The 14,062-nt window shown below is 41.6% G+C and overlaps 1 protein-coding gene across 6 annotated transcripts in view; it reads left to right on the top strand.

Annotated features, from left to right (window-relative positions):
* The window catches only part of ENOX1 (ecto-NOX disulfide-thiol exchanger 1), a 312,330-nt gene that overhangs the window by 272,099 nt on the left and 26,169 nt on the right, over window positions 1-14,062 (top strand). For all 6 annotated transcript variants that reach the window (XM_068526692.1, XM_068526691.1, XM_068526690.1 and 3 more), the window contains one exon: window positions 11,014-11,099. In XM_068526692.1, the coding sequence (XP_068382793.1) occupies window positions 11,014-11,099 (86 nt within the window). The remainder of the gene's footprint in view (window positions 1-11,013; window positions 11,100-14,062) is intronic.

The following is a 14,062-nucleotide window of genomic DNA, read 5'->3' on the forward strand; positions in this document are numbered from 1 at the left end:
AGAAGCTGGCACAGGAGGAATTAAATTCAAAAGATAGTCCCAACTTCATCCATCATCTATAGATTTTTCAACTACAAGGTTATTGAATATGACATCAACTTAGAGCTACTCCAAGGAAAACCAATTATTTTTTTTCTCTGTGATGATATACAGCTGTAATAACATGCCGTGCACAAATTTCATAAGACATGCTGATGTGCTACCAGTTCCAGGAACCCAAAATGAACCTGTATGTAGTTGGCAACTGGATTTTTCTTCTATTGGAAAATGTGTCAAACTCTGACAACTGTTTCTCTTCCGCTCAGTGTGACAAAGTTGTGATTTCCCCCACGATACTTTCAGGGTATGAACAGAGCACATAATTAATGATCAGCAGTAAACCCTCCCTCTTTAAGTCTGAATAATATAGAGCACTTGACGGTAAAAAAATGGGAATGGGTATCCATTTTCTTTATTTCCTTCCTCTCACAATAGACTGCTGCTTCTCCTTTTATGTTCTACTTGGAGAACATAGTTCATTTACAATATCTGCTAAATAGTTACTGTATATATAGATAGATGGATAGATTATATACATACACACACAGTATTTGTTATTTTACATATATAAATTTATTTTACAGTACTTATATATAAATTACTATAGGTGTATACACACACACACACAAACACACACACACACAGGTCTTCCTCAATTCATGATGGGGTTACATGCCGATAAACTCATCATAAGTTTAAAATATGTAAGTCAAAAATGCATTTAATACACCTAACCTACCAAACATCATAGCTTAGCCCAGCCTACCTTAAACATGCTCAGAATACTTATTAGCTAACAGTTGGGCAACATCTAACACAAAGCCTGTTTTATAATAAAGTGCTGAATATCTCATGTAATTTATTGACTACCCGCCTGAAAGTTAAAAACAGAATTGGTTGTGTGGGTCCAGAATGGTGTGTCGGTTGTTCACCCTCGTGATCGTGTTGCTAACTGAGAGCTTCGTCTCAATACCGCTGTCCAGCATCAGAATATGATACTGCATATCACTAGGTGGGGGAAAGATCAAAATTCAAAATTTGAACTATGGTTTCTACTAAATGTGTATTGCTCTCGTACCATCATAAAGTCAAAAAAATCGTTAAGTTGAACCATTGTAAGTTGGGGACCATGTGTATACACACACATGACACCAACATTTTTTTCAATCAGCCATCTCAAAAGTTTAAAAACAATATGCTTTACACAATGTAAGTTAATGGGAGTAAATACGAGGGTCACGTTTATAATGTGTCAACTCTGCTGAGGTCTCTAATAGAAAAAACTTAAAAATTGGTAAATTCAACTGTGTTTGGGATTAAAAATTTAGTAAGTTGGGATCTTCAATAAAAATTAGGTACAACCAACTCCAAATTTTCCAGGCCTTTTCTCTCACTTTTGGTCTCTTAAACTGGTCCCTCATATTAGCATTTGAAGTTCAGCGTTGAGCAAAAGAATAACAGCACGTGACACTCAATTTGAATCAATATATGAGACTGTTTAGGTAGAAGGGAGGCTGGAGATTTAAGGTTTGGTTAAATTTAGGAGTTTAATTTTCCCTCCATTTCTCCATTACCTCTCCACCACAATATTTTATTTTACTCTGTTTAATGGAAGTTTTATTACAGATGTGACTGCCTGCCCAAACCCTACCCCCAAATTCCTAGGTACTTACACTGTTTTGTAGTCAAAGAGAGAGTAATCATCCAAAAGAATGCCAGGGTAGAGAAGAGTTTCCAACACTGGCAACACGGATCTTGCCAAAGGGTGCAGTTGTCCCCGCCATTAAATGTGCCTCTCTGCTAATTGAGTTTGGCCGTTCATGTTTTGTAGAAATCTAAATGTTGGGACCATAAAGACCTCTCCTGCAGCTTCTGGAATCCGTATAAGGACTGTGATAGAGACAGAATGACAGAATATGGGTCCAAAACTGCTCTGGACCAGGCTAGAGAGATAAAGGAGCTTCTGGTGCTGGGGCTACTCTTCTCTGAAGAATACTTGTGGGGAGAATGATTCTGGGAGCCCCCTGGACTTCTGATACATCTGGAGGGGTCAGGAATACTCTGCAATTTCCCTGGAATCTTCCCTTGGAATAATTAAACCCATATATAGGATAGAGTAGGCCTGCTCTAAGTCACTCTAAAAGGCTAGAAGCACAGCAGAAAATCTCCCTTGTATTGGGAATGCTTATTGGCAAAATCTTCAGCACATGTAGATGCCTATATATGTGCTATACGCGAATATATTCAGGTAACACCCTCTTGGGACACACAGATGTTATATAAAAAATGCACAGTGGCACAAATCTTGATTGCCTGGAAGAGAAGAGGGGAGTGAAAGATAAGCTATTCAAATGGATTTCATCTACAGAAAACATAAAACTGAGGCTAGAGCTTCCTAAATAATGAGCAATCCTAGTTATTTGTGGCATTAATTTATCCGGGCAAAAGAGTATATTCTTTCCAGAGATTCTCACGACCATTTTATAAAATTGGTGTCTTTAAGACATATAAATTATATATACATTACAGAAGATCAGTGGAATTTCATCAGTAACACTACTTGGAGCTTTGCAGATTTCGATCCTGAGTCCCTTGGGAGTTCCACCATTCTACCAAACTTTCTGCTTGACAATGAACGGGCATCCAGTGCTATGTTCCAACGCAACTAAAGTAGCTAGGCCCTTAGGAAGCACTTCATTATTGATTGCTAGATTATTTATTTTGCAATCAATCCTTGTGAAGACAGGTTGGCATATAATTGAACCTAAAAGAATTACATTTTTATGGGAGTTTTGGAGGGTAGCATTTTATATCTCAAAACTGTATGGTATTAAACTGTATTTACATGGTAACTAAAATTACTATGGTGATCTTTTTGCAATATATATAAGTATCAAATCATTGTGCTCTACACCTGAAAGTACTATATTGTTATACGTCAATTATACCTCAATAAAATTCTTTTAATTTAAAAATTAAAAAAAAAAACAAAACAAAACTGTATGGTAACCACACATTAGGTCAGCTTGACATTGCCTAGTGTCTATGCCAGAACTCCTAGTTCCTTTCACATGTGCCCTACATGTTGGATTTGGCATGTGTTGAACCTGTGTGGGAGAGGATGAGTCAATACTTCTGGTTTAGGACCAAAGCTTTGGAGCTGTGTTTGGTTGGAAACCCCTGGCAATTGTTATGAAGGAGAATGGATCAAAATTTTTTATTGACAGGCAGATAGCTCTGAGGAGATGTTGACAGTCTAACCCTGGGTCTGTATCACTCCATCTTCTCTTGCTTTTTAATTAATTCCAACACAACACATTTCCAATCCCAGCAGCCCTGACTGGCACCCTGTCAATGCTGGTCATCATTGTAAATCCCATCCAAATATAGTCATAACCTTCTCAACAACTCTGTTTATAAAGTTGCTGTTCCAAACTCCCCCAGACCCCTGAGAACCATCCTCACATTCTTAACGATCAGGCAAGCTTCTTCACATACCATCGTGACTCCTCTGCGGATCAGGACATACATATTATGGGTAACGAAGATGACTGTTCACATCAAGCCCCACCCCTCCTACCACCACCACCATTTCCATCACTCTCACCATTTAACCCATCTCCTCACAGCCAGCCTATATCTGAATTGGAATGTCCCCCCTTACACATGGGTATTAGGAAGCAGATGAAGGAAATGTAGAGAAAAACACTTAAAGAAGGTTGAGTGGCGACTTTTTCGTGTTTTCAGTGAATAGAGTTGAGGCTATATTTAGGCTGCACCTGAGAAAAGTAATCTGGGGTGTGTGTTCTTGTCTGAAAGCTACTGACCATAAAGAATGAGTCATTGACCTAAATCTTGTTTCCAAGACACAAATGTCCGTATCAGTAAATCAACAAACATTTGTCAAGAGCCTACTCTAAAAATTACCAGCCTTCACTGTGGAAAAGAATCATCTGGGCAGCCTGTTTAAAAGACAGAATCTTTGTCCTCACACACAGAGATTCTGTTTATTGTAAAACGAACATCCAAGGTGATACTGAAGCAGTCACCTCTGGGACTGTGTTTTGGGAGCTACTGGCCTGCCATGTACCAAGACGTATCTTAGCGGACGGTGGTGATAAGGTGATCTCTTCCCTCAAGAATTTTATAGACTAGTGAGAAAGAAAGTAGTTAATGACCATGAAACTGAAATCAGAAACACAGAGAAGGAGCTACTTCTGCTGCAGATGCCTTGTGGGAAGAAAGGACAGTTGAGGGAGCCCTAAAGGATGGATAGAGTTTCCTCTGGTTAGATGGGGAGTTGTCAAGGCCATTTCAGATACAAGGAACAATTTACTGAAAGGCCCAAATACAGTCTCAGGAGTTTAGTTAAAATAAGACAGAAGGACAGATGTTTTTTAAAAAACTAAAAAACTAACTGTACAAGATCAGGTATTATAATCACCAAATAAGTAGAAAAAACTGCTTTTTGGAAAATTAAAGGTTTTTAGAATCCCAAGGCACTTAGAAACATCAGACCAAACCACAAGTGTTTGGTCAGTCTTCTGCTACCCACTCCCAGTCTTGTCTCTCTCCACTTCTCATAAATGCTTTGTCACTCTGCAGCCACCCACGGACAACTGTCCGCTAGTGGCTTAGTGGGAGACCCAGATTTCACATAACCCCTCCCTGATGGCTCTCCAGACTTCTGGTCAGTCCTCTGTAGGTTTCCAGCAAAATATGACTGTGTCTAGAGACATCTATTCCTCTGCAGAGCTGAGATTCCTGGAGACAGATCCAAAAGAATCTTGCTGTGATTTATGTCAGAGTGTTCTGCCTGTGTTTTCCTCTAGGAGTTTTATAGTATCCAGTCTTACAGTTAGTCTTTAACCCATTTTAAGTTTATTTTTGTGTATGGTGTTGGAGAATGTTCTAATTTCATTCTTTTACATGTCGATGTCCAGCTTTCCCAGCACCGCTTGTTAAAGAGACTGTCTTTTCTCCATCGTATATTCTTGCCTCCTTTGTCATAGATTAATTGGCCATAAGTGTGTGGGTTTACTTCTGGGCTTTCTATCCTGTTCCATTGATCTATATATCTCTTTTTGTGCCAGTATCAATACAATTTTAAGAATAAGAGTCCATAAGAGAAAAATAAATCTGTATATTATATTGAGATATGTTCCCTCTGTGCCCACTTTCGGGAGAGTTTTTATCCTAAATGGATGTTAAATTTAATCAAAAGCTTTTTCTGCATCTATTGAGATGACCATATGGTTTGTAGTTTTCAGTTTGTTAATGTGGTGTATCACATTGATTGATTTGCAGATACTGGAGAATCCTTGCGTCCCTGGGATAAATCCCACTTGATCCTGGTGTATGATCCTTTTAATGTGCTGCTAGAGTTGATTTAGTAGTATTTTGTTGAGGACTTCTGTGTCTATGTTCATCAGTGATACTGGCCTGTAGTTTTCTTTTTTTGTAAAATATCTTTGTCTGGTTTTGGTATCAGGGTGATTGTGATAGTGACTTCATAGAATGAGTTCAGAAGTGTTCCTTCCTCTGCAATTTTTTGTAATAGTTTCAGAAGGACAGCTGTTAACTCTTCTCTAAATGTTTGGTAGAATTCGCCTGTGAAGCCGTCTGGTCCTGGACTTTTGTTTGTTGGAAGTTTTTAAATTATTGATTCAATTTCAGTACTGGTAATTGGTCTGTTCATATTTTCTGTTTCTTCCTGGTTCGGTCTTGGGAAATTGTACCTTTCTAAGAACTTGTCCATTTCTTCTAGGTTGTCCATTTTATTGGTGCATAGTTGCTCATACCAGTCTCTTATGATCCTCTGTATTTCTGTGGTGTCAGTTGTAACTTCTCCTTTTTCATTTCTGATTTTATTGACTTGCGCCCTCTCTCTTTTTTTCTTGGTGAGTCTGGCTAAAGGTTTATCAATTTTGTCTATCTTTACAAAGAAGCAGCTTTTTGTTTCATTGATCTTTTCTATTTTTTTCTAAGTCTCTATTTCATTTATTTCTACTCTGATCTTTATGATTTCTTTCCTTCTACTAATGCTGGGTTTTGTTTGTTCTTCTTGCTCTAATTGCTTTAGGTGTAAGGTTAGGTTGTTTATTTGAGATTTTTCTTGTTTCCTGATGTAAGCTTATCTCACTATAAACTTCCCTCTTAGAACTGCTTTTGCTGTGTCCCATAGGTTTTGGATCGTGGTGTTTTTGCTGTCATTTGTCTCTAGGTATATTTTTATTTCCTCTTTGATTTCTTCAGTGATCCATTGGTTGTTGCAAACACTTCTAATTGGTTTCCCAGTTTCCCTTTTGTCTATTCACCATACAGCAGCTTGAATGAAAATTTGAAAACATAATTCAGCTCATATCATGCCCCTGCTTAGAACCCTTCCATTGGTTTCCTACTACGTTTAGAGCTTAATCCAACCCCCTTAAACTGGGGCCCTACGTGATCTGGCTCCCCACCTACCTCTAAACGCATGCTGCACCACTCTGAAGCCAAGTTTGTTCCTGCCACCTCATTTCCACCTCAGGTCCTTTGCACTCGCTGGTCCTGTACCTGAGTCACCTTCCCCCAGGCTCTCTGTGGCTGACTCCTCTTCATCTGACACACGGGCAAATTCACCTTCCTTGACCTCCTGTAAAGCAGCCCTCCACCAAGCTTAAGGATACTCCCCACTCCTGTCCTATTACCTGTTTTGTTTTCTGCAATATGCCCACCACTCTCTGAAAATATCTCCTTTTTTAATCTTTGCATTTATCGTCTGTGTTGCTTACCTAGAATATAAGTTCTCCAAGAGCAGGAACCTTGTCTGTCTGGGCAATGCTGTATCCCTAGGACCTTGGCACCTAATTGCTGCTAAGGAAATGAATCAGTAAAAATCTAGTACTACTTGGTTAATTTAAATGTCACTCCCTTGGTCTTGGTGACATCTAAAAATGAGAATAAACCAGATGATGTTGATGGGAAAAGCTCAAAATGCTTTATGTGCTTGTTTATATGGGCCTTCCTAATGAGGGATTTGCCACAGGCTGTCTGGAGCTGGTTTGTGTATCTTTCTAAAGTAGTGTTTCAGGCCCTGAACTGTGCAGGATACTCAAGAGTACTGACAGCCTCCTCTATTCCTTCTTTATTTTCTTAAATTAGCTACTTACAGTTGTATTTTCCACTGTTGGGAAACCCATTCTTACATGTGGAGACCTCGCTTCTCCATGGAACCAGCCAAGACCAATTGTTGAGTCCATCCCTTTGGAGATCCACCAGTTCAGTAATGGCTGAGTTCTCCACCCTCAGTTCCTGGTGTTCCTTTTACCCAGCCTTTATAGTGTTTATGGTCTTCCAGAGAACCATAAATAGTTTCCAATTCTGGGTTTGTAGCATTTTTCATTGGATTTTGAGTTACAGCTATCCTTTTTTTTTGTTTTTTTTCCCCATTCTCAGGAAATATCCCAGTTCCTTTAAAGGAGTTTTAAGAGGCTTTAGTTTGTTTAGGAAGCTTCCCCAAAGTGAATCTGATCCAGAACCAGGGCCTAGAAAGTACATTTTCTCAGACGCCATGCCTGATGCTTCTGTGATGCTAGTGGGATGGGCAGGAGCAAGGGGAGGAGGAGGAGGGGTGCAGTACTTGGGGGGTGATGACTACAGGTTCCCATTTCTACTGCATCTCTAGCAATACTGAAGAACTTGGTTGCCATCCATAGGAAAAGCTTAGAAAACCTTTATTTAACTACCTGCTTTGACCCCACATGTATTTAGTGGCAATTGCTAAACTTTTATAAAGAAAAGCTAATGGCTTGTTAATATCAGCTACCACTAAGATGGTTCTAAATACTCTCCTAGGGAAAAATACTCATGTCCGGATTAGGATTTCTAATCTGATTTTACAAAGATATATAGAAATCACATGTGCGTTTTCCCCTTAGCTTTATGAGCAAAATAGTTTCAATAAAAAGTTTCCATGCCCAAAATATCCAAGTTACTCTGTCCTGAATTCATAACAGGATGAACAGGATGAGTTAAGGGCAGGAATCACTGATGAATAATTCCTCAAAGTTACCTGGTATTTGAAAGAGTACTACCATCCTTGGTTAGTACTGGTAGCAATTTTTAAGGTTCTTATTTCTCCTGATTTGTCAATAATAGAACAGTAGAAATTTTAAAGAAGTACACTGGCCATTCTCAGTTCTAGAGGATAAATTCATTCAGCATACATTTATTGTAAATGTATACTATATTCCTGCTACTGAACCAGCACACACAAATACTGTCTAAGGGCAGAGTTCCTTGGGGTTACAGACCCAAGATATTAGGGCTGTGGGACAGTAAACAGTGAGGGAGGCCATCATCACAGAGGCAAGAAAAGCGGCCACTCCAGGTCCTCCCACTTCTGGTATCCCTGAATTTCCTCCTTCATCTTCTTAGGTCAAGAGTTGTCAGCCCCACCCCCATCCTCTTCTGAACCATCCTATTCATTCTATTGGAGGCATTTCACTCACTTCCTGTCACACTCCCAAGGGCATTTATAGGAGAGGCTGCAGGTTATCCAGGAGATGTTGATGATTCTTTGTCCTGTAGGGATATTAACATAAAAAGTGTTTTTCTCTATTTGCTGAGGCCCTTGGGATACTCGTAAGGCTGCTCAAGCCCGTCTACCTTCTGAGATGCCCCCTTGTCCCATGGGAAACTCACACATTCTTGTCACCCAAAGGCTACAGCACCCCACCGCCTCCCCTGTGCTCCGCTGGGCACAAAGCCAGATTAGTCAGTCTGCTGCTCTAAGTGGAAGTCCAGCCAAGGAAAGGAATGTGCTTCCCCGCCTTGCAGGGCCCCTCCAGTCTCTACAAGCCGCTCTCTTGAGGCACCTCCTCCCCTCCCTGGGAGCATCGCATTTAAGAGAAGAGAAAAGCTTCTCACTAGGAACACCCTCGCCTTCTCACAAAGCCAGCCAGCACTGACTACTCCTTCTCCCTTCCCTGTCCTCCTTTCCTCCTTATAGGGTGCAGGAGTCTGCCTACCATTTGTTGGAGGCTCTCTGTGGAAAGCAGTAGACATAGTACCACTTGTCCTCAGCCTGGGACAGCAGGGAAAGCCCCACTCACCATCCTGAAATAGAAGCAGTTCCCCTTGGGAGTTCCCTGGCGGTCCGGTGGTTAGGACTCAGTGCTTTCACTCCTGAGGGCCCAGGTGCAATCGCTGGTCGGGGAACTAAGATCCCACAAGCCACGCAGCATGGCGAGGCCAAAAAAAAAAAAAAAAAAAAAAAAAATTAATTCCCTATAAGAATTCTGCCCCCTCTCTCCCACTTAAGGAATGCAAATGGAAATGTTATTTTTTTAAATACTTCTAATTTATTTTCTAAGTAAATCATTCATGAGAGTCTATACTTTAACTCTTATTGGTAACAGAATTACTTATAGTGCCACCTCACGAGATTTGAGAATTTCAGACACAGGGAAGTAGTTGCCAGGTCTATACAGTTAAAACATAAATTAACAAAGTGGTAGGAGGGGGACAAAACAATCCCACTTACGTATATTAAAAATGGCTCTTTGCCACTTAAAGAGATTAAAACTACCATTGTTACCCTCTATCGTCACCATTCATAAGAGAAGGACATTTTAACAAAAAAAGAAGAACGTAATCTCAGAATAAAACAGTAGTTCTTTATATTTCCGGGAAAAGGTCAATCTCTGAAGACTGAGGTTTTAGCTTTATGGAGAAATGTAACTAATCGTCTCTATGTTCCTCATTTCACTGTCCACCAAGAACACCCACAGAAAAGCAGTGTTCTGAGGGTAGGTCTTGAAAGTACTTGCGTAGACTCTTTGGTCCTCTGTTCTCAGCCTAAGGATAAACTGAGAACTTTTCTTTAAAAACTGACACTCATCCAGAACATCCCAAGCACCACACAGGAGATCAGGGGGCCATGAGACCCTCTCCCAGGTCAATGCAAGGCCACCCTGCAGTTCGTAGCATGACGTAGTGCAGAACGATGTGCTTGGCCCGTGCTTGCCCCGACTGCATTTCATACAAGTGTGGGTCTTCCCTCTGACCTTTGGCTTTCGAGCACCAAAGCATCACAATAAACAGAACGTTGAGGCCTTATCCTCAAATTGGATTCATCTCAAAGCCTGTTTCAAAGAGAAGCCAAAAATGTCAGTCTGAACACAGTTTCTTAACAAGAGCATACAGCCTATGGAGTTGACGTCCTCATCTTCACCATTTTGATCTTGGATATAAGAGCAGGGAGGGAAGGAGGGTAATGCTTTTACGTCAGCCCCGACACTAACGTTCCGCTTTTCATTTGTCACTACAACGTTGACAGTTGAATTTCACGATGGAAAAGCCCTCTGATTTATAATCAGACTCCAGCCAAACCGTCCGTTCCTGGGCCTTTTAAAATGATCTTGTAAATTACAGCAGCGAGAAGGAGAGAGCAGGCTAGCTCCCTTTAAACCACAGCAAGAGCCAGGGGGAAACGGCAAAGGATTTGTGCTTTCCTTCAGTGGCAGTGAGGGGAAATATGGATTAAATACTTTCCGTAACTAGCAGCTGTAATTATCAGGGGAATCTGACACAGCTGTAGGAGCCGTTTTCCTACTGCAGGGTCTAGTGAGGGAAAGAAAAGGGATCATTTTATCCTTCCAATAACTACAATTTTATATTGGCAAATCAAGCATAAAATTGGTAGTTGAAATGCTTCCAGGAGTCTTTGTTTAGAAATACCTTCATTCATCTATGTGTTTTCTCAGAGTCTCGGTTTTCCAACTACTGTCGTTCCAGGAGACAGTGTTCTGTTGGCCATGTTACCATTACCGTCTTCAAAATGTGCAGTTATTGAATGCTTGCCGAGAGCTGTTAGAAATGGCAAGACCACGACTCAGCCTGACAAAACTGTCACTGGGGTCAGATGACATTCTTCGCCTGAGACTTTCATTTGCCTCTCAATAATGTCCAGTGTTTGTCTTTTTAATTCAGGCATCATATCAACGTTTCTTCACGTCCACCCTTTTGGAGCCAATATAGAATATCTCTGGTCATACATGCAGCAGCTGGACTCCAAGGTAAGTCCTTTTTCTCAACTTGCATTGCTAAAATGTAGCATGTTGATTGCTGGCTGCAGGTCGAAGCTGTGTGAGCTGGGTTAGGGATATAATAGTGTATGGAGGTTTATCTGTACTCCTTCACAAGAACCCAGTTTCTGGCAGAGAGTCGTCTTTTTTTCACTTGCTTTTGTCTTTGTAGAGAGAAAAGCAGTTATCGAAAATGACAATGACTTTCAGCAGATGCCAGATTACTTTGAAAAGCATATGAGGGATTTTAAAGTGCAGGTTGGCCTGAAAGTTCCCACAACAAGGGAGAAATCATGTCAGGGTAACTGATGTGGCATTATCCTTAGACCATATTCTCACAGGACTCTATGTTAAGGGCTCCACACAAAAGAGGAAAGATCACCTCAAATAACATAAAAATCTGATATGACCCTCAAGAAAACTGTATTAATGGTGGTTTTTTAGCATCATTCTCCAAATGGGAAAAAAAAAAGACTACGAAAGTTCCTCTCAGCTGTGCCCCTCGAGGGTCATACCCAGGGTCAGGACATCACTCCTCATTTCTGTGAGGCTAGTTTTTCTCCTCTGCAGACCAGCTACCCTCCTAGCCCATTGGGGTGTTTGTGCGCCGAAAGAGAAGGGACAAAAAGAGCTCAATTTATGTATCAAATTCCAGTGAATAGTGAGGGGGGCCTCTGTGAAAATCAAGTGATGGCATCAACCAGTACTGCCTTGGGGAGCCCTGGAAGGGGACAGAGATACTAAGCCTGTCACTGGGCAGTTTGCTAAGTGTCCTGCTGAGAAGGAAAGTGGAAGTAAGAAGCTCTTCCATAGAGCACAGCAAAGCGCCTGGGATGTGCAGGACCAGGCCCACAGCTCTCTGACCTGAATACACACACATGAAGTCATTCTGAATCTTCAGTGGTCAGTATCGATCACCCTGCTACACTGTCATCTAATTTTGATTCAGATGATCTTAGCAATTCACAATCCCACAACCGCTTGACCTTTCTAATGGGTCTTACACTTCACCTTTGAGAGAAGTCATCTGGGACAAAAAGTGTTTTTCAGTCATAGAGATCCATGCCCTCTTATTCTCCCGCAGCTGGTGACAGGGTAGACCATACAGAGTGAGATGGAAGGAGGAGACTGGAAGAGTCTTGACGTTCAGAATCATGTCATTGCCTTCCCTGTGGCCTCCCCTCACTTCCATGGGGGGGAGGGGAGGGTGACAGAAAACGCTCACATGAACTCAGATGAAATGAGGAGGAGGGGTGATACATTGCTACTTTGTTGAAAGAAAGCTTTGAAGACCTACTTTGTTTGTTTGTTTTTCTTTCTCCAATACCATTCTGCATAATATCACCACTACCTTTGCCTGGAGGATTAAATGAAATGCCACTTGCACCACTGTACCTGGCATAGAATAAGCCCTCAAGAAAGGATTCCTATTGTTGCTATTATCCTTCCTTTGTATTGTTGACATTTCTTTCCTTCCCTTTCTGGAAATCCCAAGTGGGAAGCCTTTGTGAAGAAGTAGGGGTTGTTTCAGTATGAGCTGAAATGGCCAAGGAATCCACTCATCATTCATCTAAGAATTGTAGGGCTCCTGTCTCCTCTGGCCCATCAGTGCAGGTTGATGATCTGTATGTCTATGAAATGTGTGTGCACATGTGAGTTGCATACGTGTGTGTGTGTGTGCACATCCAGGTATAATTGATTATTTGATGGGTAGGAGCTCTTGTTCTATTCTTACCCTCAGGACGGTGTCCATCATTCACTTGCTCGGGTGAGATCTGTGGTGTCTCCCTCAGTAAGGAGAGAATTCACACACCTGGTCCCTGGCCCTTAGATGATGGGCCTTTCCGGAAGGGATTCGGTCAAGGGGAATTCCATTTCATCTCAGACTGATACCTTTGTTTTAGAAGATAATAAAGAAGGTTATTTCCCTCACAGAGGAAATATACAGGGTCTCGGTCTCTCCCAGACAGCCCTTCACCTCCTGGACAAAATGCTCAGTGGGGCTGTTGAATTCTTTCCTCACGCCTGAAAATATATCAAAAAGTGTTCTGACTAAAACTCCTGAGTGCCAGGGATTGGACCGAATATTCTTTCTATCCCAGTGAGGCTGAGAGGATACTTAGACTTTTTAATCCAGAGGGCAAATTACTGCTATATACTGGAACTCCATATCCTTGGGGCTTTAAGCAGAAAACAAAATAATGAGAGGTTTGCCCTCTAAGTATCCACCAGGGCCTTGTACCTGCACAGACTGCCAGAAGGCTCATAATCCTGGAGCTGCCGCCAGACCCCGATGCTGAGGTTCTCCTGCACAGCGGCCCGGGGCACCTGCTCTGGTTAATCAGAAACGAACCGAGTGTCAGGGGGATGCTGCATTAAAGCAGGGGACTCGGCCCGGCCTTCGCAACACAGGAGGTTTGCTGACTCTGGTGAAAGAGCTTTTTAAAAATTCCGCTTAGCACAACACAGTTTCCTTGAGATCAGACGGCATCACCATTACCACGACTGTTGTTAAGATAACATTTAGATTCTGCCCTCCCCTGTGCTGACGGGAAGAAGGAAAGCAGGCTCAGTCCAGCCTGTAACAGAGCTGTTTTTCTTGGGATTTCCCCAAAGGCCACAGCTGGGTATATGAATGATCAGAAATGGAAGGAGAGACAGGAACTGATTTAAATTAGGCTGGGCATATAAATTGCACATGGGTCCCTAAAACTGTATATCCCCAAACAGGCCATTTTCCAGTTAAATACTATTCTGCTCTTGAGAAGGATATTTGCATATTTCTTTTTCTTCTCTGCCTCTTCTAAACCACTCACTCTCATTCGCTCAGCTTTCTCGTATCAGAAATATATGACCGAGTCAGAAAGATGCATTCAGAGGGAGACAGGGCCGGGGTGGTCGGAGGAGATGGCTTCTTGAAGCTTTGCTGAGTTCAGAACTCATGCCTTGGGCAC

This window comes from Eschrichtius robustus, chromosome 18 (genome assembly GCF_028021215.1).
Source record: "Eschrichtius robustus isolate mEscRob2 chromosome 18, mEscRob2.pri, whole genome shotgun sequence".
NCBI classification, from domain to species: Eukaryota; Metazoa; Chordata; class Mammalia; order Artiodactyla; family Eschrichtiidae; genus Eschrichtius; species Eschrichtius robustus.